The following is a 26,991-nucleotide window of genomic DNA, read 5'->3' on the forward strand; positions in this document are numbered from 1 at the left end:
GCAACACAATGGATAAATCCCATGAAGGAACTCGCACAGGGCGGAAAGTCCTCAGCCGTCGCGCACCCTGTATGAAACGAGAAACTAGTGGATGACGCCCCACAGAGGCACCGCCTATGTATTCGTGGTAAGCTGAAATGGCTGCCACGTAAACCTTTAAATTGGCTGGTGTAACGCCATCCGAAAAACGCTCCTGGAGGAACTCCAGCACTGAAGCCACTGGGCAGTAAACTGGATCCACATTACGATTGCCACACCAGGCTGTAAACAGTCTCCACTTGAAAGCATATAAGCGTCTCGTAGAAGCTGCTCTAGAATTCAATATAGTCTCAGTGGTTTCAACAGAAAGACCGGGACATACTAATGCACTCCGCTCAGTGGCCACGCCCACAGTTTCCACAGATCTGGCCTCGGGTGCCAAATCAGCCCCTGTGCTTGTGATAACAAATCCTGTCTGAGGGGAATCTCCCACGGAGAGCCCGCTAGCAGACTGATCAGATCCGCAAACCACGGCTGCGTGTGCCATCGCGGAGCCACCAGCAGCAGCTGTTCCACTCTGTCCCGCCGTATTCTGCATACCGCTGGGATCAAACGAATCGGAGGAAAAGCATACAGACTGGTCCTGGGCCAGCTGTGAGCTAACGCATCCACGCCCAGGGGCGATGGGGAGCGTAGGGAGAACCATAGCGGGCAATGCATAGTCATGCTCGACGCGAATAAATCCACTTTCGCTTTGCCGAATATCCGCCATAAAAGATTCACCGTCTGGGGGTGTAATCGCCATTCTCCCTGTTCCAGAGCCTGTCTGGATAGCAAGTCCGCTCCGAAATTCAATCGTCCGGGGACATGAAAGGCCCGGATCGACAGAAATTTGTCCCGAGACCACAGAAGAACATGCCTCGCCAGCCTGCACAGGGGGCGAGAGTGTAATCCTCCTTGATGGTTCAGGTATGACACAACCGCTGTGTTGTCCGATCTGAGCAGCACATGACGGCCGATTAGCAGATCCGTGAAATACTGGAGAGCCAGAAAAACTGCCAGTAATTCCAGTCTGTTTATGTGCCAGCCGCGCTGAGCCGCTGTCCATACTCCGTGGGCTGGGCGCCCTCGACACACAGCTCCCCAAACAGTCAAAGACGCGTCCGTCCTGACAGTCTCTCGGAAAGCATAAATTCACAGTCGAACTCCTGACAGGAGAAATTCGGTTGACATCCATAATTTTAGCGACATCACACACCGCCGTGTCACCGAAATCGTTCGATGCGGAAGACAACAGGGTGAAATATTCCGCCTTTTCGACCACCACTGAAAGGGGCGCATTTGAAAGCAAACCCAGACGAATCACGGGGGATGCTGCTGCCATTAGACCTAAGAGCCTGAGGCACAATCTCACTGTCACCGTGCGACCCGCTTTGAAGTGCCGCACGCATGACACAATCGACTGAGCGCGCGGGAGAGAAAGCTTCGCTGTCATCGCGCGAGAGTCCAGATCTATTCCCAGAAAAGTTATCCGTTGAGAGGGAGTTAAAACACTTTTCTTGAAATTTGTGCGTAAGCCCAGGTTGTTTAAATGATTCAGCACAAGATCTCGGTGAGAGTGTGCCTGAGTCTGCGATTGCGCTAGCACCAGCCAATCGTCCTAATAATTCAACACACGAACGCCCTGGAGCCGCAACGGGGCCAGAGCTGCGTCCATGCATTTGGAGAAAGTACGGGGCGCTAAAGCCAAGCCAAAGGGAAGAACGCGGTACTGATACGCTTTGCCCTCTAAAGCGAATCTGAGGAACTTCCTGTGTCTCTTGACGATCTGAATATGGAAATACGCATCCTTCAGATCGATCGTAATAAACCAATCATTTGGTCGGATCTGAGACAGAATAGATTTTACCGTCAACATCTTGAATTTGCTCGGCCTGAGTGCAAGATTCATAACGGCTGTAAAAACCTGTCTCCATCTGAGAGGGGTGTACTTCTTCTATAGCCCCTTTGCTCAGCAGAGTTGACATTTCCTGTCGCAGCACCGCCATTTCCGTAGATTTCACCGTAGTGGAAAGAATTCCGCGGAAAGGAGGCGGGCCTTTTCGAAACTGAATGGTGTATCCGTGACAAATCGTGCGTAACACCCATTGAGAAATGTCGGGCAAGCTTTCCCACGCGGCCCGAAACAATATTAGCGGTTTCAAAACTTCCGCTCCCTGCAACGCTGTCATACGCGTTAAAACGGCCGGACACGAAAACCTGTGGTGTTCGTGCACCGGGGAAGCGTATGCGCAAGAGTCGTTGCGTCCCGTTGAGTATAATCCTGAAACGTGTCCACGGCAGGAATTAGGCCAACAGATGGAACATCGGGCTCTGCCGCTAGCGAAAAAGCGGCGGCTGCGCGAGCCGTCATAAACGGGCCGTTTGTGTAGGGTCCTTGAGTCGTCCCTCGAATTCCGAAAGCAGGATTGCGCAGAGTGTCTGAGGGAGCGTCGGACATTACAGCTCGATCCAATGCTGCTCGAGGCGCTGTTTGCGGCGAGACAGTCAATGTTTGAGCATGGGGACTGCAATGAGAGTGTAGGATGCGCAAAAGCGGTCCGACAGCGCTCTCTAGCGGAGGGCACAGTCCCTGGCAAGCAGCAAAATGATCAGGAGCTGCTATTCGGTACCCGAGAACGAGAGGCCTTTGCCGTCGAGGTCAGGTTCAATCTTTTCCGTTGACGCTGGTGCGCCGGAGGAAAAACCCTAGGGCCCCAGTCCTTACGAGGAGGCGCCATAGGTGTGGGCTCCTCTCGAGAGGCTGCTCGCTCATGGTGAGAGGAGGTTGAGCGAGAACGCGCGGGCGCTTGCCGGCGTTCAACCTCCCTGGGTCTGCGGGGAATCAGCTGGCGGAAAGCGGCTGATTGCTGTTTCGCTGCCCTGAACTTCTCCACTACCGACGTGACAGCCTCACCGAACAACCCATCCCTGGAGACAGGGGCATCCATAAGGAAAGATTTATCCTTCTCCTTAATATCGGTGAGATTAAGCCAGAGGTGGCGCTCAACCGAAATCAAACCGGCCATAGTATGGCCCACTGCACGAGCGGTATGTTTGGTAGCACGTAGCGCCAAATCCGTTGCTCTACGCAGTTCTTTCACTGCCTCCGGCGTGATGCCCTCACCTTCATCCAATTCCTTCAATAACTCCGCTTGGTAGGCCTGAAGGACCGCCATAGAGTGGAGTGAAGCAGCCGCTTGACCAGCCGCCATGTAGGATTTACCCACCAAACTAGACGTGACTCGACACGCCTTCAAAGGAAGAAGGGGGCGAGACTTCCATGCCGCGGCCGAACTAGGCGCAAGGTGTTCGGCGAGAGTCTCTTCCACCGGGGGCATCATTGTGTAGCCATGGTTCGCCATATCAGAAACGGTGGCGAAATCCGCGGCCGCACCATTAGTGATCCGCGCCGAAAACGGCTGTTTCCAGGACCTCGAAACCTCCTGGTGGAGGTCCGGGAAAAAAGGTAAAGGCCTCCGGGGCTGTGTAGGTGTCCGACTAGTTAGAAAACGGTCGTCCAGCTTAGAAGAAGGTTGGGCCTCGGCCTTGTCAACCTCCCAGTCTAGCCCCAATTTACCCACCGCACAAGAAACCACGTCCAACAGCTCACTGTAGGAGGGGGAAACACGCCTCTCCTGTCCGCTAGGAGGAAGAGGGCTAGTGTCGGTCGCGAAGTCCTCAGACCCCGAGGCCGCGGTGGATAAAACGTCGTCGTCATAGCGTCCACAACCGAAGGAGATGGCGGCGCATGCCTCCGGTGCGGGAAGTAAATCCTCATTAGAGAAGACGACAGGCTCAGTATAACTTTTATTCTGCAGCAGGGTAGGGGAGAGCGAGCGATGTGGAGAATATTCCAGCGCTGCGCTGTCCACGAAATCCATGTCGCATGTGTCACCCCAGGACCTCGCCTCGTGCGGTGCCTCGGCAGTCGCAGAGGTGACCTAACGGGGGTTAGACTCGAGGGCGACATTTGAGAATACTTCCACCCTAGAGCGCAGTACTCTGAGCCGCAGGCCATCACAATGGGGACAGGAAGAAAGGCCGCTAAGCGCCGCCTGTGCGTGATGTAGACCAAGACACACTACGCACCTGTCATGAGTGTCCCCCGCCGTGATGTACCTGGTACATGGCTCCTTGCATTTGCGAAAACTCATCGCATCCGCGAAGAGGAGTTAACACTGCTCGAAGAGATCACTAGAGAGCGCGAGATGATAGGGCACAGATGATTCGCTATTCCTGAAGGAATGAAATCTGAGCGAAATGGCGCGCTGCACCCAGGTATATCATGCGTGCGCATGCGTAGGGTGGTGCTATGCGCCATTTGGCCAATAGGATTGGCGGGATGGTATGGGGCTTCAGACATTCGTCACACCGGAGGTGTTCCCATACGTGGTGACGTCACCGCAGCATCGAAGTGACCTATGATAGGGAACTAAACTGAAATTGAAAACAAAAGAGCGATATTAAAAAACTAATTTAAAAATGCAAAACTATCATAACCTTGTGACAAACATAAGGTTAACTGCAAGGTAGTTGGCTAGCACTCCAGCTTGTCACTATTGAAAGAGACACAAATGTGGAATCCACAGAAATATGTAAAGAAATGGGTGCTCACAAGAAGAACAGCTGATCACACAGCCTGTCCACAAAGGAAACCAGTGTAAATCAAGTCATAGTACCAGTCAATATGGAAGCAATTTTGAGTGGATGTGAGAATAGCCACAATATTTTGACCATCATACATTGTTGTTTGTTGTTGTTATTGTTTCTTATGTTTCATGATGCAACAAAACTTTTGATTGTGCACTTTTACTTTGATTCTGCAATAGGTATATCTAGGTTGTGATTTATTTCTGTTTTAGTTGCCTACAGCCATTTTGGTGTGTTAAATTTGATTCAGTCTTGGACTTCCCATTTTTATGTTTAAATGTACATTGTGAATGTGATAAACAAGGTTCTGTTCCATATTGTGGTGTTCAGCAATTTTATGGACAAAAATAATAAAACCATTAAAATATCAAGTAAATAAGTATTGTGATACTTGGTGACACAGTGACAATTTTTCTCTGTTGCTCCTACACAAAATGTGAGGGTTCCCCACCAGCCAAATCCCACTTTAACCCGCCCCCTCCTCCCCAGAGAGAACGTCAGTAGATTATGACGTCACACGGTATAAACTGTACACCCGCGCGCTCTGAAGATCACTTCAGTTCAGTCAGTGAGACTCCAAGCAGAAGCGAAGACGTTCACCTGAGCAGAGACTCAAAGTCCAGACGGACAGTTGACAAAAATTCAGCAAGTTTGACATCGATACAGTCAACACGCGTTTGTCCTGCGTAAGAGTCAGTGGAGCTCTACTTCAGCAGCTCAGTGTCAACAGATGTTCAGCTGATGTTGAGTGACTCTCCACAGACAGCTGGAGGAAAAAGCTGCAGTGTCACACTTAATTAACTATGTAATCTTGTATTTATCTATTGTTCTTCTTTCTATGGGTTATGCCTCAGAATTTGACTTGCATTTTCTGGTAACGTAGTCATTTCTTTTTACCTTTTTATTTCTTTGTTTCTTCTTTTCTTAGAAAAACAAACCAAAAAGAGGAAGACAAAATGCATCCATGCATTCTTTCCGGCGAATTGGGAATTGGGCTTTAAAGCTTTGCACCCTACACTGCTACAGGGATGAAATATTGCCCCCATTTCCATCCGATGATCCAGCAGATCTCCAGCCAGGTTTATCTGGCCTTGAATGGGCGTTATCAATCGATCCATGTCCATCTGGTTTGGAGCTGACAGTTAACACCAATCCGGCTGATCCTGATGGGTCATTGGTCTCAGAACCATCCAGTCTTGAGGTGATATCTGACAGTGATCAGGCTGATCCAGAGCCATCACCTGTCCCAGGTCCATCCAGCCTCGATTTAAAGTTAACACTGGATCCAGGTCTATCCAAACTGGTTTCTGAGACAATGAATATCCCAGGACTATCTAGTCTTGATGTAACACCTGTACCAAGTCTATCCAGTATTGGGATGAAACCGGACATGGATCTAACCGAGCCCAAGCCATCATCTGTCCCAGGTCCATCTGGTTTTGAGGCAGCTGTTGGTAAGTCTACTGTCATTTTTTATCTCCTTTTGGGATTTTCATTTCACCTACTTGTCTGCTCTTTTACACTTATGCCCAATTAATAATATGCTCCTAACTTAATGTATAATACCTTTTATACTATTCAACATGTAGCACGGGGAATTGATGGATATATTTCTAGTTTAATTCTAGTTTAGGATGTGGTTTTATTAGTATTCAGTATATTTATCTTGTATTTTAGTGTATTTAGAATTTAGTGTCAAGATTGCATCATAAACCACAGGGTTTTTTTTGCATCATCCCTTGTAGTTTAGATTGAACTTAATGTATATTCTTTCATTATGAGAAAGTCACAAGATGATTAATCACACAGTACATGTCCATTTTACCAGTTGTCTCGTCTAACATCTGTATTTACCCAGTGTTCTTCCTTATTCATGATGTCTAGACTCATATTTGACTTACAGTTTCTAATTTTTAATTACGTTTCTATTTCTTTCTTCTTCCTTTTTTTTGTTGTTGTTGTAGGACAACATTCAACAAAGAGGAAGAAGAAAGGCATCTGTGCATTCTTCCGCCGAACATGGAGGGCTGTTAAGTGTGCTGCTCTCTGTTGCCAAAGAGACAACAAAGTGGCTCCAGATCCATTTGCCATTGACCCAGTGGCTCAACAGAATAATTCAGATCTCCAGCCAGATTTATTCATCCTTGAGTGGCTGACACTTAATGCTGAGCCAACATATCTGGAGCCATCACCTGTCCCAGGCCCATCCAAACTGAATAATGAGCCAATGCCTGCCCCACATCAGTCTGGTTATGAGCCACCTGTTGGTAAGTCTACTGTCATTATTAGTCTACTGTCTACTTGTATTTTTACTAGTGCTGTCAAATGATTAATCGCAATAAATCACATCCAAAATAAAAGTTTTTGTTTACATAATATAATATATGTATGTAGTGTACACTGTGTATATCATGTATACAAACAAATGCATTTATATATTCAAGAAAAATGTTGTTTATATATTAAATGTATTTATATAAAATAAGAATATACATGTATATACATGGACATATTTTCAAAATACATACTGCATGTGTGTGTATTTTTATATACACAATTAATATACACAGTACACCTACATTCACTATGTAAAAAAAAATTATTTATGTTCCTGAAATTTATCAGTATTTGCATGTACAGTAACATGTGAGGATCTAGTACTGCTTTTATAAGTAAATTAATAGAGCCTGATGTTTATTTCTAAGGGAAAAAATACAAAAACATAGTATGACATGCCACTAATGTCAGAGCTAAAACATCCCATACAAGTTTAGAATTAATTTAATGTGGATCTTTAGCAAAATGATCGAGTTTAAGTGTACAACTTTACAAAGTGTCCCGCCAAACTTTATTCACCCAGTGTTCTTCTTTGTTCGTGATGTCTAACCTCAGTAATGGACGTACAGTTTCTGGTTGAAATTTCTAGTTCTTTTTTTTTAGAAAAACAAAGAAAAATCAGGATGAAGAAAGACATACGAGCATTCTTCCAACGAACATGGAGGACTGTTAAGTTTCCCTCCTTGGCCCCAGATTCATGTCGAGTTGAGCCAGTAGTTCATTGGGATCAAGTGGACCTCCAGCCAGGTCTATCTGGTCCCTTGTGGTTGTCAAGGAATGATCCAGGTCCATCTTGTTTCGAGGTGACCGTCACGGCCAACCAAAATCCACCTGATTCTAAGCCAGATCCATTCAGCCTCCAGTCACACTCAACACTTGACCCAGGCCCAGCTGGTCTTGTAGTTGAGTTGACGTCTGTCCCAGGACCATCCAGTCAGGAGATAATGCCAGTCTATGGGTCTGACATGGGTCTGGATGTTCCTGAGCTAAAACCCATTCCAGGTTCCAGTCTCGTTCTGACAGCTGCTGTGGATCTGATTGATTCCGAGCCGTCATCTGCCTCTGGTTCATGCAGCTGCAGGCGGACACCTGACACTGATCTGGACAATTCTAAACAAAAACATGTCCCAGTCCTATCTGGTTTTTGGCCAACTGCAGGTGAGTCTACTGTCACTACTTCTATAATAGCTGTAGTTTTATTTGTTGTATTTTTGTAAATTTTTTATTTTCCATTACTTTTTCATATTTGTTCCTACCGAATGTATAAATTATTTATGCTCCTGACATGTATCTTAATTCCTTGTTTGGTATTCAAAATTAATTCTGTGGTATTCTAGTGGACAGAGTTTGTTTTGAATCACATACTTCATTGTATGTCATTATTTTCCTGGTTCCCTGATTGCCTTTATAGTCTGCTCTTAGCTAATATATGGAATACAGTTTATAAAATCAACATTATCTGAATAACTTCTCTGTCTGCTGAGTTAGTGTAAGATAAAAACAAAGTAGTTCTCATCTTTTCTTTCTGCATGTTTTCTTTTTTTTCAGCATCATTTTCCTCCCGTTATGATATGGGAGTGAAGTTGGGACAGGGAGCCTTTGGTTCTGTGTATAAGGGGACTCACAGATTTAGTGGCCAGAAGGTAAACTACTCCTGCTTAATTTATTTTTTAAACATTTTGTGTATTTTAGTTTTGTCTTTTTCCTTTCGTCTCTGTTTTGTACTCATTTTATATTCCATACTTTTTTTTACGAAAAATTAACATAATTGCATAATTGCAGATTATTTTGATCAAACATGTTTAAAACGATTTTGTCTCTTCGCAGGTTGCTATCAAATGTATACGTAAGAAGCCATGGAACAGCTTTATTAATGTGGTAAGTTGGCAAGACAATATATTAATAAGTACTGTATATTTACATTTATTGCACATTTGGGTTCAAAACTTTGTGAACAGATTGAAAAAAAAAATGATATACAAATTTAGAAAAACTGTTGACTAGTGTAGTTTGTAATGGAAAATAGTGACAAGAAAAAGCATTTTCGGACTTTTAGACTCTGCTGTATCTCAATGTGAATATTACACACAGAAGTGAAAGGTCAAGCTAACCTTTTGTCAAAACTTGTTTTTCCAGCCTGGATCTACAGAACCTCTGCTGTCAGAAGTGGTTATGAATGTGATGGTGTGCGCACCTCCGAAAAGCCCCTACATTGTACAAATGATCGAGTGGTTTGATCAGACACATCAGTTCGTCATAGTTATGGAATATCCACATCCATGTCAGACCTTGCTGGAATTTACCATGTGCCATGGATGTTGTCTGGATGAATCTGTGGCACGTGGTTTAATGCGGCAAGCGGTGCTTGCAGCCAAACACTGCATTGAACGGGGCATCTTACACAATGACATCAAGACGGACAACATGCTGGTCAACACAGAGACACTGCAGCTCAAACTAATAGACTTCAGCTGTAGCAAACGTATTAACATGTCTTGCTCTGAAGGTGAGTTGATGTAATGCCATAATATGTAAAAAAATGTACATGATTCAAAGCTTTTTATCTCAAAGTAGACTAATTGCTCACAGATGACTTTAGCAACTGAAATGACAGAGCTCTGTTAATCTCCTGCTTCCTATACAGATTATCAAGAGGCGGTTGAATCAACAGTCTGGTCTTTGGCTATGGTACTTTTGGAGATAGTAAGCGGAGACCAGCCCATAAGTGTTTTTCTCTCCAAAGCACGTCATCCTTTGATACCAAATTTCTCCAGTGGTGAGACAACAGCACACAACAATAATACAAACATACATTTTTGGCACAATATCAGAGTGTTCAACTTCCCAGCTATTAAAAATAAAAGGGAAAACTGATAGACAGAATACATAATAATTGATATTTAAAGTACAGTAAGTGTAAAATAATTATGCAGTACGAAATACTATGTTTTTCAGAAGCTTTTCATACATGACTACATGCCTTTGCTATGTTTTCATAAAGAGCATTCATGACTAACCAGCTTTTTCCTCTTTGAAAACTTGTACAGAGTTTCAAGATCTGATAGAGCAGTGTCTGGTCTGGCATCAAACTAAGAGACCAACGTTAGAGCAGATTTTAGAACATCAGTGGTTTAAGCTGGACTGAGGGAAGCCAGAGGCTCAGGAGGCAGGTTGTGTAACAGATTGAGGGAAGGCAGATACTAACCACCTCCTCAATGCATCCTGTAAATGTTGTCATACTCTTAAAAATAAAGGTGCTTCATGATACCATAGTAGAACCTTTTTTTTTACTGTCTAAACGGTTTCATAAAGAACCTTTAACATTTGAAGACAATAACAGATTATGAAAAGGTCAGAAAGAGATTGTTCTTCAAAGAGCCTTTGACTGAATGGTTCATTGTGGAACCAAAATTGTTCTGTGAAGAACCTTTTAAGCTCCTTTATTTTTAAGAGTTCATGTCTTTCACACTTTTAGTCTGTTTTTCTTAATTAGTAAAATTCGATTTTATATGAGGAGTTGAATCATGTAGACAACAGGATAAGTAAAAATATTAAAATTCAATAGCTCATAAATATAGCAAAATGCTCCTCTTTATAGTTATTTTTCTAGCTGACTGATGAGCTTATGGACACCGAAAGGCTGAGGTTAATATTATGTTGCAATGTTTACAAGCTTTACACGTTTTCCGCAGTTTGAAAGTGTTGTTCTGTATAATCTCTTATAAAATAGCCTACCTTTTGATGTTAATTCTTGTTCATTATGTACTATGGTAGTAAAGAGCAAGGTATGATAGGTTCACGTGCTGCTTGAACTGAGGCACTACTCGCGAGCACGCCTGCCACATTAGGGGCCGTTCACATGATGCGTCTTTTGTGTGCTCAAGTTCATTATTTCAAATTTAGGCGCGTGGCATGCGTGCGTGCACATAATGGAAGTGACGCGCTCGTTTTTTTCCAGGCGCGTCCGCACCGCATCGAGTTAAAAACATCTCAACTTTTCAGAATCCCGCAAGCACACTGCAGGTCATGTGACAAAACCAACCAATCAGCTCCACCTTTCCAGTACCAACGAAAGCTCAGCCAAGATTAAGGAACAGCTGATCAGAGCTGTATATGGATAGCCATTTTTAAATAAATTTAGAAACAGAGCTACTACAAGTGATTTTTATTGCTGCAAATCCATTTATCCTTTGCTGAAATTTACACGTCTTCATGGAGAGAGCAGGTCATGGTTGCTTAGCAAAGGCAGACGCCTCAGGAGCGCAAGAGCCCGAAGGCTTTTGGAAAAAAATCAGAAAGCAGCACGCCTAGCGTTTTCCACGCGTTTTTAGGTGCGATATGTGAACGGCCCCTTAAAGAGCACCAAAACTGTATTTATTGTTTGAATTTTGTTATGAATTTGGAATAATTTTAAAGCTGATACTTTGTAAATTAAAAAGTAACTAAGCACAAAGCTTTTACTGGACGGCAAGTGCACTTCAAATAATGAAGTTCATGCATTAACAGAACACAGCATGGACTAAGATCTTGTTAAGAAGAAGCCTTATGATTATAAACGAGAACTTTTAACGATATTGCCAATATCCACACAGATGAAAGCTTTACCTGTTGTAGTTTGTTCAAGTTATGAACGAAAGAGACGCTGTTTTTCTGCACTTTCTCTTCAAGTCTCCATCATTTCTCTCTCTCGCGCGTTTATCAGGTGTGTGTCAGCGCTGCTGCGCGGCAGATCAGGACTGTTTAAAACTCTTTTTCCCACTAAAACTTCAATGCGCATTCTCTCAATGCGCGAATATAACAAAAGATGTGAATGCAAAACAATCAGGAAAAAAGGCATTACATGCAATTTTTTAAAAGGTGACATGTAAATACATATGCCTAGTCCCCAGTGGTGACCTCAGCAAAAACTTCACTTGCATTTTAATATTTATGGTCGCAAATGCGACCGTTTTAGTCGCAGTTTGCAGCCCTGAAGAGTGGAAAGCCATGTTTGTTACATAGGAAAGCCTTCCATTGATGCGCTATGAAGTGAATTTGTTGAGAAGTCCCTCCCTAAAGTAGAAAAAAAAAGACATCAACAACTATTTTCAGTGGGTTATTATTTTTTTTATAGGTAAACATGGTAAAAAGATGCCCGAACTAATTAATAATTTAATAGTAGTAGACTAGTAGTATAGTAGTTCGAGTGCAAACAAACAGTGAGAATACAAAGGCAGAAAACACAGCTAAACAGGACACACAAGTGAGACATGAAGTCAAACTTTTGCATCATCTGCCAGAGTTCTGCTTCCAAATAAATGGTGATATTTTGGTACATGTAATTCAGAGAACAAGTAATCATTGTTAATTTACATATATTACCAAAACTGTAACAGTGTAATAGAAAGCTGGTTAACAATCTGTGGACTTACTTTTTAGAACAATGATCTCAATAGAAGGATAATATTTGGCAGACTTGTATGTTCATCTTTAGTTGTCATCATCTGAAGTCATCGTGAATCTTAGCATCTTCTGAAGTCATCGTGAGTCTTAGCATCTGCTGAAGGCTGGATCCAAATTGGAACTGGCGTAATGTCTAGTAACTTTGAGATGGGCATCCCAAGATAGAAACAGGAAACCAAAAGGAGAAAGATTAGCATAGCTGCTGTTCGTATTATTTCATAAAAAAGATGATTTATTTCTTCACATAAAACTGTAGTGCACGGTTATGAGATGTGTTATGTGTGAATTATGTTAAAATGTAATTGATCACTGTGATCTAAGCTGAATTTTCTGAATAGCGGTCTTGTGTGTGAATATAGTAAAATGTAACTTATTTCTATTTTAAATAGACCCAAAACCTTTGAATGGTAGTGTACACTAAAAGTTTATGTGGCGAAGTGGTGTATGGTTCAGTAAGGTCTACAGCGGACAGCTGGACAGATATTTGGGAGACGAACACTGAGTAAAGTGCAAAATGATAAACTCCTGTGTCTGATTGCAGTAACTGGTGTGGAGAGATCGGATAAAAAGCCACCGGAGAACGCAAGGTGGAAAAACAGATTGGACTGAGAGCTTGTGCATGCTTCTCCCAATAACATGTGGATGAACCACGGACGCTCACTACAGCTTAATAGTTTAGTTAAAAAGAAAAGAAAAAACATTTTTATTCAGCAATGATGCATTAAATCGATGAAAAGTTACTGTCACTTTTTTTTTGTTTCAGATAAATGCTGTTCTTTTGAATTTTTTTCCTGAAAAACAAAAAAGCTTTGGTGAGCATGAGATGTCTTTTCAAAAACGTATCTTACTGAATTTAGAACAATAGTGTATATTTGTGGTTATTAACTCTATGGCAATTTGTCACAGAGACAACCATATTTAGTGTACAATAACAGTTTTATTACAAGGAACCAAGCTAAAGCAGAGAGGAAAAAAAAATTATTTCTTAACTTAACAGAATTTGTTTCTAGGTTTTCTTATCTAATATTGCTTACTTATGGATGTCAAAGCCTTCTTAAAAATTTAAGAAGCTTTTCCAGTTCTTCTGCCTTCAGAAATTGTTAAATCTTGGAGCTTCCCCTGTTGCTGAGGTTTTTTTCCTCTCCTTAAAGGCTGAAATCAATAGTTTTTGTCAATATTTGTTTACCATGAGAGATCAAAACACATGATTCACTTTATTGTCGCGCTGATGTAAGTGATGTCACCGATTAACGGTTAAGTTACAGTTTAGATGTTTAACTTTAGGTTAAATAAATGAGCCTATTTCCAATCACCCATTTAAAATAAATAAATAAAACGCAGCAAACCTTTCACAGACCTGTAAAAATCCCAAACTTTAATAAAGAGCTCCGTCTATGGAGTTAGCCTAATGTTACCTCCATTGAAACGGGTAACTTAAGATGCTAACGGACTGATTCGAAGACATTAACCATTTCTATGAAATAAATTCTACAGAAGCAAGTCAAAAAAAAAGCAGGAGAAGTATCAGGAACAATTGTATGTAATATCTGTGTGATTTTAGGGACTAAACTTACCGAAAGCTTTGAAAACATCAGCAAAAGTAAGTGATTCTCTGCTTGTCAGTTGTTGTGTTGGCGCTCCGTTTCTATGACAACTCCCTCCGCTCCAGTGTTTGAATGAAACTCGAATGTTCAGCACGCACGCCCATTTAAACACGTCACAGTCACGCAGAATTTACATGAATAAACATTTAAAATTAGAACATAACTTAAATTACTTAATTAAATAATTATTAAATCATCTATTATTTTTAATAATTTATCACATTATGGGGATCAAATGTAAATATAGTAAGTATAGTATAGTAAGCCTAATACCAGTACATTTTGACCTTGTAGTGACATTTTTTTAGGTCCCCATGAGGAAACAAGCTTATAAATCACACATAATGGAGTGTATTGTTTTTCATGTAAGGGGTAGGTTTAGTTGTAGGGCGATAGAAAATATAGTAAAAATTAGAGACCAGCTAAAACCAGCTTAACCAGCCTGGCCAAGCTGGGAGACCAGCTAAAACCATCTTAAACAGCCCCAGATAGCACAGGTACGTCGCGGGGACGTCTGTGCGATGTATGCGTTTGCATCTGGGAGACGTCGTTTTTAGGGCATTTGATCATCTGGAAGACGTCGCATAGATGTCCTTTTCCGATGTTCCAGCGATCTCCGGAAGACGTATTACAGACGTTTAATATTTGAATGTTACGTCTATTAGACATCTGATTTACATAGCATAGACGTCGTTCTTAATTGTACGAGTTTATACGTTCCTTCATATTTACTTTTATTGATCACAGCTTTAGTTACACTGATTATGCATGCGTCTTCACATATGAGAAAAGTATGATAACTAAACCCAAGTATTTTCCACTCAGAATGAAAGAACACAACATGCTGTTGAATGATCTGTATCCTTTAATTAACGGTGAATGAAAATAAGCAGTTGTTTACGTTATTATTATTATTATTATTTTAATCCTGAACCAAACAAACAAACAACAAAAAAGCAAGTTGACTAACAAGGCATTCTCCCTGGGGCCAAGCGGAGATAATCCTTAATGTGTTTTTCAGCCTCTGCTTCAGTTGGCGACGGAAGCACGGGATTCTTCATAGCTGCTCCTGCATGTTAAAAGGTAAAACTTAAATAAGTTTAACAAATAAAACTTTTTTCACTTATTGTTTAATTAAATCCTCAAAATATGTTTTTTTTTTTTAACTTGGCTCTTATGAATTTAGACAATAAGCAAACTATAAAAAATGATTGCAACATCCGTCCTTCCCTAAAGCTATAATGTCTGTATCAATTAAATTATTCATTATTCTATTAGACATGTAAGATAAATGCATGCCGATCCAAACAAATCCATTTAGGAATTATGCATTAACTGCGCAAAATAATGTAAAATAAGACATTTATTTAGTCTTATGTCTGTTTAATTGTTCATATGATCCCGATGCGAGTTACTAGCTGAGAATGATTTGCCTGCCTCAATAAAATCTAATTAATATAGATAATTGATGTGCAGTTAATGCTTGTCTACTGTTTTTAATGCCACTCAGCGTGATGTAATATAACATACAAGTAGGAAGTTTCATGTCTGTGCTTTCTATTTGTTTGGTCACTGTTCATTTCCAGTGGTGCTGAGATTCTGCTTCAGTCATAAAAACTTTAAACTGCTACCGGTTTCAGGTTTTTTTAGAGTGACTCCCAGATTAGTGAAGACACAGCCTGAGTTGAATATTAATAATAAGTCTACTTCGAAAACTGGGCTGGTCAGATTCAAGGAATCGACTCTTTTGGAGTCGACTCCTCATCAGTACTGTGCATGTGCTTACAAATCATCACATCAATGCGCACGTGGAAGTGATCGCCGCGGGAAAACTGAGGTACGTAGCTTGATTCATTGTCATTAATATGTGTGGTGTATGTTTGATTTAATATAAAGTAAATTAAGCCGATAAGTATTAGCTTAATATTGACGAATAGGTTTTACTGTGGTTTAGTCAAGTGGCGGTAACAGCTGATTTTGTGGTTCATCAACAGTTCTTCGTCACTTAGCCTAACTGTTAATCGTAAAACAAACGCTCTTGTGAGTATGAAACCCCGTTTTACACTGTTAAAACGGCATGTATCTGCTGGTAGGCACATGCATAATATATATTATGTTATGTAGGCCTAATAATCTGTATGAAAAGCTCACGAGGGGTAATTGTGCTTTAACGAACAACGTATGATTTTAATAATGCATTGATGCATGCATTGATTCATGCTGAAATTAACATTAAGATTAATAAATTATGTAGAAGTATTGTTAATTCTTAGTTCATGTTAACTAATGTAGTTAACTAATGTTAACTAATGAACCTTAATTTAAAGTGTTCCCCGTACACTGTACATTGGAAAACATTTTGGACGTAACTTACCTATTACGAGTGCTCCTATGTTTGTTTTCCTGATCCCTCGCTTTTCTCCCCTACCACACCAGTTCAGCTGTTTGGCTACAGGACCAAACACCTTGGAGCATATTCTCCATATTGTTTTCTTTAGTGTGTGTCCTCTACTGATGGATAATCTGTTCACCTTAAAAATAAAAACACATTTCAAAACATTATAGACAATGTTTCACAGACCGAGCTGAGTAGTTACTCACAAATTGTAATCTGTTACTGATTCCAAATTACATTAGAAAATTGTATTTGGCAATGAAATCCATTACATTACACATTTTAAATAATGTAATCAGATGAGTTTGGTCAAAAGTAGTCTATCAAATTTAAATAGGATAATCAAAGTACCATATGACATAAAAATACAAAGAGTAAGTAAATATATTTTAATTGTTGTTATTTATAGCATGAAGTGCATTAAATAATATATTATGTCAAGTTTTCTCAAACTGGTGTTTGTGAATGAACTGTAGGAGGCTTGCTTGTGAGTTTAATTAATGAAAAGCTAATAATTATTTAAGTCACAAAAGATTTTAAATTAGAATAAAGCATTTGAAAAAAAAAAAAAACGTTTAATTTGTTTACCTGCATGTCATGTGACCATAACCAGTGTCGCAGAACCAATGAACATAGAAATGTGACACTTAATTATTAAAAGTACTAATATAGGTGATCATATGACAAAAAAAAAAAAGTTTGTGAATTTGTGCATTTTAATGCGTTTAAAAGACTAAAGCCATCCAAAGACATAGAAATACATGGTTAAACAACCTACAGATAAAAATCAATGTGTTGATGCTGATGCTATGTTCTTAAACATTAAATTATTTTAAATCCAGTGATCAAACGCTGCCACCTGATTAACGACGGGTCTCTGTGTGAATATCCACAAAACCTGAAGACCTTCTGAATGTATAAAAACAGCCTTCTATTTTGGAAAGGAAAATGTAAAAGATTAAAAAGAGAAATTAGGAGGGGGGGGGGGGGGTAATAGAATAATCTATTGCTATATTGTAAATATTTAATCATGTAATCCATAAAAAGTAACTGTAGTCTGATTATGAGTTGTATATAATGTAATTTAATATAATTACAAGTTCTTTATTTACTAGAATCTGTTTACGTAATCCAGATTACATGTAATCAGTTACTACTGAGCTCAGAACAGGGATTAGTTTAAATCAGGACTATAGGTCCTAGTTTTGCTTTTATAAAAATGCTGCATGTGTGCATCTTGAGATGAAACAATTGCACTGATATATTGTAAGAAATGTTATTGTAAGTTATTTTGTGTTAAGACAGCTCACACATGCATTTTAGTCTGGGACTAGCCTTAAACCTGGTCTGTGAAACCGGGTATATAATAGATATTATTTACTTCATTGCAACTGTTAAACCTTCAAATGTCAATGATTTTTACCATCTTTTGCATCATTGCTTTCTCTGATAATTGTCTTTCCAGTTTGTCTAGTTCCTCCATGGTTGCGAGAGGAAAGTCCTCATCCTCGCTGTCCACCACTGGAGCACTGGAACGGTTGTTTGCTGCAAGGGACTGCACCACTGAAGTCAGATGATTGATCTTCATGTCCAGTTCATTAAGTGCCTCCAGAATTGTCCTCTCAACAGCTGCAACACAGTAAGTTTATCTGGGAGAGTATTTTAATTAAACTATAAGATGTATAATTTTCCAAATTTAGCACTTCAATTTAACGTACGTGTACATTGATTAGAGATGCAGCTCCATCGTCTCACACCAGAAGTGCCTGCGAGCACAAAAAGCTCTTAAATGTGATTAAACTAACACGTCATGAAAAATTGAGTTTCTGAAGATATGGCTACATGCTTAAAGTCTTAGGCTGATGATACACATACTTTTTGAGCAACGATGCTGTCAACAGGCAAAATAATAAGAATTACAAATGACTTACTATTTGTTCTTGGCTGGTGGGTACTTTAGGATCTCTGTTCAGAGATTGTGTTCTCTGATGGATTGTACAGAAAATGTAATGTTAATAAACCTAGTGTTATTAATTTGCAATGTATGTGTTTATGAATGTTCTTTTACCTTGAAAGTTAGATGGGTGTTCACCCGAAGCATCCTCTTTTCATTGGACAAGCTCACTGGAACAGCTGAAGTTAAGAAAGGTGAAGTTGGTAAGTTGTATTTGCTACAATGACAGTGCATGACACTGATACAATATGGGCTAGATTTACTAACAGCTTGCACCAGCACAAACCTTCTTTTGGTGTTAAAATAGTACATTTACATTTACATTTATTCATTTAGCAGACGCTTTTATCCAAAGCGACTTACAGATGAAGACAGTGGAAGCAATCAAAAACAACAAAAAGAGCAATGATATATAAGTGCTATAACAAGTCTCAGTTAGGTTAACACAGTACACGTAGCATAGGATTTTAACTAATATAATAAATTAAAAGAAAACAGATAGAATAATAAAAATAAAAAAAAAAGAATAGAGCAAGCTAGTTAGAGGTCTTTACACATACACACACACATACATATACATTTGCATAATAAATGAAAAGAAAATAGAATACAAAAAGATTAGAAAGGTAGTTAGATTTTTTAAAGAAAAGAATTAGAATAGTGAGTGTTAAAGTTAGAGGGTCAAATAAAGATGGAAGAGATGTGTTTTAAGCCGATTCTTGAAGATGGCTAAGGAATCAGCTGCTCGGATTGAGTTGGGGAGGTCATTCCTCCAGAAGGGAACATTTAATTTAAAAGTCCGTAAAAGTGACTTTGTGCTTCTTTGGGATTGCACAATCATGCGACGTTCACTTGCAGAACGCAAGCTTCTAGAGGGCACATAAGTCTGAAATAACGAATTTAGGTAAATGGGTGCAGAGCCAGTGGTAGTTTTGTAGGCAAACATCAATGCCTTGAATTTTATGCGAGCAGCTATTGGAAGCCAGTGTAAATTGATAAACAGAGGTGTGACGTGTATTCTTTTTGGCTCATTAAAAATTAATCTGTACTATTAGTACAGATTACTAATAGTAATTAGTACTGTCAGGATTTACTAAAGAGGCGCAGTAAAGAATTAGTGCTGAAAAAGATGTGGACAGTTGTTTTTGCATTTAACCTTGAATATAGGGAAGTCGTGGCCTAATGGTTAGTGAGTCGGGCTCCCAATCGAAGGGTTGTGAGTTCTAGTCTCAGGCCAACAGGAATTGTGGGTGGGGGGAGTGCATGTACAGTTCTCTCTCCACCTACAATACCACGACTTAGGTGCCCTTGAGCAAGGCATCGAACCCCCAACTGCTCCCCGATTGCAACTGATTATTGTGGGAATGATCTGGCTTCGTCTGTTCTGTAAAGTTTGCATTGTCAGTAAATCACACGCATAATTTCCCTCCCATCGGCACATTTATGGAATTGCGCTCTAATGCTAATTTGGCCTGTTTAGTAAATCTGGCTCAAGGGCTCCTATAGGGGTCATATGATGTGATTTCTATTTTTCCTTTTCTTCAGTGTGTTATGTAGGTATTTGTACATGTATAATGTATAATAAATGTTCACTCAAAAAAAAGGTGTGGTTTCAGGAACAGCAGTTAGTGTTAAAGCAGTCATGTCAGGGAGACGCTTTGTGTTTCTAAGCAAAAGCACTTTATGTGGCCTTCCGAAAGTATATGCAATGAGGAATCATTGTTAAGATTTATTTACAACAGAACAACCCAGATGTTCAAATTTGTTCAACACATTTAAAGCTGCAGTAGGGAAATTTTGACGCTCTAGTTAATAAACAGAACTGCTTGCGTCTTGCTGAAGAACATTGTAGACGGAGCTACTTCTCTCTGTTTATGTCTATGAAGAATCACAAAGGTACTGGGTTACTCCGCCGCGGTATCCCCGAAGCAATCTAAAATAGTCCGAATATAAACACTTATTATAGGTGCACCCTAGTGATTCAGGACAAGCTAAAAACACGGTTTGGAAAATGGATTCATGGTGTACTCGCTTATTATGTGCATTTATCTACATTTTGAACACAAACAAAGTTACGGACCGCAGCTCTGATTGGTTGTTTTTTACTGGGAACACATGACTTTCTGCAAATGGCAATAGGACCACTGGGAGGAGCCAGAGGAGCTTGATTTTTTTCACAGATTATCGGTCTCATATTCTACTGTCAGGACATAATGACAGGTTTAATAAATATGTAAAAAATATTTTTTTTTACAAAAGTTCCCTACAGCACCTTTAATGGATGACAGTTTTGTGAACCTAGGAGAGTACAAGGCTGGCTGTGCGCAAAGGCTATTTCAAAAAAAAAAAAAAAAAAGGTAAATTCCGACTTTGCTATGACAATCTTTGCAACGATTGTATTGTGAAATGCGCTACACAAATAAACTTGAATTGATTCTGGTGCTTATTCTGAATCGGCTACTTTAAGTATGTTTTCTTAATAGTTTAAGTGTTTGCTATTGACTGTTCAAATGCAGAGTTTTGCGCAGCGTAGAGTAACATGTTGTGTGATTACGTGTGTGTGTGAGGGTAACATCACAGCAGAGTAAACAGACTGTCAGAAATCATAGCACATAAGCTGTCTTAACCGTGGCTTGTGTACTGCATCATCACTGTGTCTTTCACGCGACTGTGTTGCCCTTTCGGGCTTGAACTGATGGTAAAACGAAGGACATTATTAACAGTCTTGATATTTACTTTGAAAGATGAAGCTTGCGATTATGGAAAGGGGCGTTGCATTTCCGACGAGTGCTTGCAATGTTCGCCCAATAACAATACATTGGGTCAGTTGGCCATTCAGAGCAGCCTGTGCTTGACGGAAGGAGGGACTTTGTTGAAAATTACGTTTTTGAGAGAGGCGGGACATAGAGGAACTACAATAATGTACAGTATTTAAAAAATGTTTTTTGAATATTAAAGCATGTCAACATATTCTGTTACACCAAATATACAAAATAATTGAACAAAATTTTTTTCTTTTTTTTACTTTGCATTCTTCCTTGTTGTGTGGTTGATGGTCTTTGGTCTTGAGAGAGTCTTAAGGCAGAGAATTTGTTCTCTAATTAGAAAAAGTGAAAAAAATTGTATTAGGTTGTGTTAGGCCATGACTCATTTGCAATTGTGTTTTTGATTTCCTCCATAAACTAATTAATGTTGTTTACCTTGAGTGATAGATGGGTGTTTCCAGCTGGCGGTCTGCATGAGAGAAGCTCATTGACATTACAAAAGGTACTCATTCTGCTGCTTCAACTGAATTGTGCTCTCTATTTCTTTGTATTTTAGCTTGTGTAGCTTTACATTTTTTGCTTTAAACAAGCACATTTTCTATAGTACACCTAGATGAAATCCTACAGTATTTACCAAAAGTGAGTCATACAACTTACGCTGTGTTCTTTCTTGCTTGGAACTTGAAGGTCTCAGCAAAGAAAATGCATTCTCTGACAGATTGTACATAACATACTGAATTACCTTATGTGTGTACAGTTATTGTCCTTTTTGTTTTCTTTTACCAAATACTAATTGTTTTTTGTTTTTTTTACCTTGAATGTCTGGTGAGTGTTCACCCCAATCATCTTGTGGCTCATCTGCCTGGGAGAAGCTCATGGGAACATCTGGAGCTGAGAATGATGGAACTGGTAAATTTAAATAATTTTACATGACACATTCATTTTAATGGCTGGTTTTTATTCATTAAAGGAATAAAATATGATCAGAAAATCAACTTGAATAATAAGTTTACAAACTGCATGTCATCTATTTATTCAGCAATCGGAAACTTGACCCACCCTGTTATGGAGTCAGGCTTTTGAGTTGTCATAAATGCTGTGAATTTACAGCTTTTACACTGTGTTTACAGTACTCATGTAGAGCCTGTTACCTTGACAGCTGGGGAAAGTCTCAAAACGGGCCTGCTCTGGCTTCTCCCTGGCCCTTTGGTGGTGATTAACAAGTGCTGTTGAAAGAATTGGTATGTAGATGTTATGTCTGCCTCACAAAACAAAATTTTGTACTACACAAAGCCTTATTAAAGCTTGAAATTGCGATCACTTCTAATTGGCAACCAAATGTTTATTATTAAATCATCCTTGGTATGTAAATCCTCAAGTTATGAATGTAATGATAGTAGTTCTATCCAAACTGTTAAAATAGCAACAGAATTGGGTGAAGCTGAAAAAGAACAGTGATGTAAACCAACAAATCACGAGAGCCTGTGCTATACATTGATCTTACCATGGCTAAGGAACATTCTTGAGCATGGAACAAAACATCCACAAATATCAGTTTTCTCAATTTAAAACTCACTGCTTTGCTTGTTGTAAGCAGAGGTCGTACAACAGGACGTGAAAAAGAATAGCACTCAGCAGTCACACACTATTATGCCTTAGTCATTTAACTGTTTTATTGTATTTTTACCTTTTGTCTTTATATATTTTAGAGGTGCTGGAGGTTTTGGTGCAGGCGGGACTTTTGGTGCGGGCCGGATTTTTGGTGTAGGTGGATTTTTGTCTCTATTCATTTTAACTTTTTTGTTGGGGGTTTCATGAAGCTCATCATCTGATGAGAATGTTTTCTTTCTAAGAGCAAAATTAGGGAACTAGATTATTTTACAAAAATGGATTATATAGGTAATAAACTAGCATGTTTGTCAATTCAAAAAAAAATCAAAAACAAAAAAAAGCAATAAATACAGTGTAATTTCCTTTTCCAATTCAAACTCCAAAAAGGGTGCATACTACTTTCTGTGGTCTAAATACAGGTTTTCTGACACCGTACAATAACCCAGGAAGGTTAGGAAAAGGCCAAAATATACACAGTGATTGACATGTCGTGAGGGGGCGGAGATGTGTTCAGCTCGGAATGCATTTTCAATGTGCATTTTGAATTTTGCTACATTCATTGTGGGTCATTGAATGAAAATGCATTCGTAAGTGTCTTGACTGTGAGTGTTAATGCATTTTAGAAAAATAGCATTTAAATGATCATTTTGCCACACTTTTTGCTTGAACATTTTAGACATCTAATCATTTCTGTAATACATTTTCATTTTAATTTTGCAACTTATAAAGCGTTAAAATTAATATTCATTTTACATATTAAAACTGGTGTAGGAAATGGCAAAAGAAAATTATGTAATTTAATTTTCATTTTCATTTTGCACCAAACGTTGCACAAATGGATTGGAAAATGTAAATGTAAATACAGAAATGCATTGCCATTTTACATATTACATTGTCATTTTGCATATTACATCCCAAATTGAATAATGCTACCCATATGCTTCCATACCATGCTGCCCTAGTTATTGTTTATAAACATTTTGTCAGCGTGCGTATGTAATAATTGTTGAATACATTGTTATTTTTGTTTTCTTTGCACTCAAAAAATATTCTCGTAGCTTTGCAAAACTGAAGTTGAGCCACTGATGCCACATGGACTGTGTTTTACCCATGTCCTTACTGCGTTTCTGGACCTGCATTACAGTTGAGTTGTTGTCTACGGGAGGGTCAGAGAGCTGTCAGATGTCATCGAAAAATCTTTATTTGTGTTTCGAAAATAGAAATGACGTGGAGGGTGAGTAATTAATGACATAATGAATTAATGATAAATTAAAATGTTTGGGTGAACTATCCCTTTAAAAATGTGAATTCCTGATATCAAAAATCAATTGTTATGATGAAACTGGCAAATCAGAGATGCAGGATGCTAGTATTTATGCATGTAAGAATCTTTTTAATGTCTTCATTAAGACATTACTAACATGCTGCATGATGTTGTTGTAATTGATCTAAACCAAAATACTGAGTGGTCATTTAAAATATATACTTACAAAGTCAAAGACGTTCTCAAGATGTGGCTCTTAAAAGAGCCGTTGTGGTGTATGTAGCTGCTATAGACAATCAAAAAAAGAGAGAAAAAGAACAACGCATAAGAGTGAGATATGTCTGATTAAAATATTTTCACTTTCATCAGTGATTATTGATTAAACATGTTGTGATAAAACTGGCAAATAAGAAATGGCGTTGACTCCACTTACAACAATAAGACGGCAATCGACACTGAAAAATGAGAGAAGATAATTAATTTCACTGTAGTCTATTAAATCCCAAAGTTTATAAAGTCTCTGATGGATATGTATAATATTATTTGATAAAGCATGATAAGAAGAATGCAGAGCAATGTTTCTGATGAGACCTTACAGCCCACTAACAAATAAGCCACATTAAAAATGCATTTTGCCGATTTCTATAAAGGTGTCAAGACTTATGAGTTTTCTCTCTCTCTCTCTCTCTCTCTCTCTCTCTGTCTGTCTCTCTCGCTCTAAGGTGTCAAGGCTTATGAGTTCTCTCTCTCTCTCTCTCTCTCTCTGGTGCATGCCGGGGTTTTTTTGGGGTGAGAGTGGCGTTGAGTGAGAACTGATCTGCAAAACTCTTTTTTCTTGTCTTTTCTTTTTACCTTTTTTTCTTTTCTTTTTTGCATGTTCTGACAGTTTTTTGTGTGCGGTGTGTACCTGATGACGGTGTTATGGTAGAGGACGTTCTCGTGGCAGTGGGAGATGAAGTAGGGTTTGAAAGCATTGTTTATGCCTCCCGAATGAATAAAGCGGTTGTTGTATTTGTAAAAGAGAAAAACGCTGCTTGTAAGTTGATTGAAAATGGTATTGTCATACGTGATAATCTTGTGCAGGTTACTCCGCTTCATGCACCTTCTAGCAAAATCATTATTTCAAATATTCTGCCTTTCATTTCTAATGAGGCGTTGGAACGTGAATTAGTGAGATTCGGTAAGTTTGCTAGCGAGTTTAGAACGATATCTTTAGGTTGTAAACTTCCGTCTTTAAAACGTGCAGTCTTTTAGAAGACAAGTGTACATGTTTTTGGACTCTCCAGAAAATACTTTGGATGTTTCTTTCCGTGTAAAACATGAAGGGAGATCATATAAGGTTTATGCAAGTACTGGTAATTTGATATGTTTTATTTGTGATGACGTAGGGCATAAGCGGATTGCGTGTCCACGCAAAGAGCATGGAGGAGCGAAACCGATAGTTTCAGAGGGGGAGGTTGATGCTGTGATCATCCCAGGTGATAATGAAATCGCAGGTCCTTCTGGGTTACAGTCAGATACTGTACAATAGCACGTGTCGTCTCTGAACCAGTGTCTGTGGTAGTGACGTCACTCACAGCGGGAATGCTGAGAACCCCACAGTTGGAAATAGCGTTATTGAGCAAAGTAACTATAATGGTGAAGAATCTGATGAAATTAATCCGAGCGGGTTATTAACGTGTACAGGCAATGATAGCATTGATGCCATGTCTGATGATACAGATTCAGTTGACATCGAGGGCTCACAGGGAGATCTTCAAAAGGAAATCTCCTTATATCCCCTTGAGGAAATAAATCACTTTTTGGATGATACTTTTGGCAAACAGGTGAATGTTAAAGATTTTTTCCCAGATATTGACAAGTTTGTTAGATCTGTCACAGTCTTTTTTTTTTTGATATTTTGAGTGAAAAGAAGCGTTTTCGACTAAAGCATCTTACAGTGTTAAGAAAATGTAGGAAAGGAAAAAAAGTTATTAAACTGATCAGGAATGCATCACATGGGTTTCTTTTCTTTTCCTTTTCTGTTATGTCTGTTTTTTCTCCTTTCAAATGCATGTATGGCTAGTTTGAGTTAGGCTCCATTAATGTTAATGGTGGGAGGGATAGACATAAACGTGATTTGCTATTAGAAAGCATACAGCTAAAAAGGCTAAATGTTGTATTGCTTCAGGAAACTCATAGTGATGTAGATAATGAAGCTGATTGGAAAATGTGCTGGAAGGGGCAACAAATACTTAGTCATGGGACAAATCTTAGTGCAGGTGTGGCGATTCTTTTTTTCTCCAGAAACTAGAGTTAATATTTTAAGTTCTGAAGAAGTTATAAAAGGTCGTCTTGTCTTAGTGAAGGTTGAAATAGAAGGGTTTTCTTTTTGTTTCATAAATGTGTATGTACCAAATGTGAGACATGAGAAAATTACGGTTTTTTAAATTTTAAGTGGAATATTGAAACAGTATGACAACAATGATAGTGTGATAGTTGGGGGAGACTGGAATTGCACAGAAAATTTTACCATTGATCGAACTTCTGAGGAACCTCATATGCAATCTTTCATTTATTTGTCTAAAATAGTAAAAGAAGCTGAACTGTTAGATATGCGGAGGATTAAACGTAATACTGCTAGACAATATACTTGGTTAAAAGTATCTGATGATAGAGTAGAGTGAGTGCTGCCCGTTTGGACAGAATTTATATATATAAATGTTTTAGTAATCGGGTTGTTGAGTGCTCTTTTTTTCCAGTGGGGTTTTCAGACCATCATATGGTTTTAATGTCATTGGTGTTATCCAAGTCTGCAAGGAAATCTTCATATTGGCACTTTAATGCCAAATTATTACAAGATGTTAATTTCTGTAAACATTTTGAAGGTTTCTGGGAATGTTGGAAAAAAAAACATACTTTTGAAAAATTAAGACAATGGTGGGAAATTGGAAAAACACAAATATGAA

At 39.2% G+C, this 26,991-nt stretch overlaps 1 protein-coding gene and 2 long non-coding RNA genes across 5 annotated transcripts in view; 1 reads left to right on the forward strand and 2 right to left on the reverse strand.

The window, feature by feature from the left end:
- The first annotated feature begins 5,670 nt into the window (after nt 1-5,670).
- LOC127974860 (serine/threonine-protein kinase pim-2-like) overlaps nt 5,671-26,991 on the forward strand; it is a 79,629-nt gene continuing 58,308 nt past the window's right edge. The window contains exons 1-5 of one of the 2 annotated variants that reach the window (XM_052578426.1): nt 7,627-8,166; nt 8,557-8,651; nt 8,836-8,886; nt 9,145-9,514; nt 9,653-10,105. In XM_052578426.1, the coding sequence (XP_052434386.1) occupies nt 7,632-8,166; nt 8,557-8,651; nt 8,836-8,886; nt 9,145-9,514; nt 9,653-9,882 (1,281 nt within the window). In that variant the 5' untranslated portion in view covers nt 7,627-7,631 and the 3' untranslated portion in view covers nt 9,883-10,105. Of the gene's footprint in view, nt 6,126-6,635; nt 6,939-7,626; nt 8,167-8,556; nt 8,652-8,835; nt 8,887-9,144; nt 9,515-9,652; nt 10,106-26,991 lie in introns of those variants that run through there. The other variant, XM_052578427.1, reaches the window with a different exon arrangement.
- Nucleotides 14,902-16,574, reverse strand: LOC127974881 (uncharacterized). Its single transcript, XR_008157403.1, has 2 exons — nt 16,429-16,574; nt 14,902-15,123 (listed from the first exon to the last, which is right to left on the reverse strand). It is a non-coding gene; the product is annotated as an uncharacterized LOC127974881 (long non-coding RNA).
- On the reverse strand, nt 17,879-25,068 carry LOC127974876 (uncharacterized). 2 transcript variants are annotated; one of them, XR_008157396.1, is made up of 10 exons: nt 24,270-25,068; nt 22,320-22,394; nt 21,982-22,059; nt 21,826-21,879; nt 21,604-21,637; nt 21,429-21,500; nt 18,518-18,582; nt 18,381-18,434; nt 18,168-18,215; nt 17,879-18,078 (listed from the first exon to the last, which is right to left on the reverse strand). It is a non-coding gene; the product is annotated as an uncharacterized LOC127974876 (long non-coding RNA). The 2 variants fall into 2 exon arrangements; XR_008157397.1 differs by lacking the exon at nt 21,826-21,879.

This window comes from Carassius gibelio, chromosome B16 (genome assembly GCF_023724105.1).
Source record: "Carassius gibelio isolate Cgi1373 ecotype wild population from Czech Republic chromosome B16, carGib1.2-hapl.c, whole genome shotgun sequence".
Lineage (NCBI taxonomy): Eukaryota > Metazoa > Chordata > Actinopteri > Cypriniformes > Cyprinidae > Carassius > Carassius gibelio.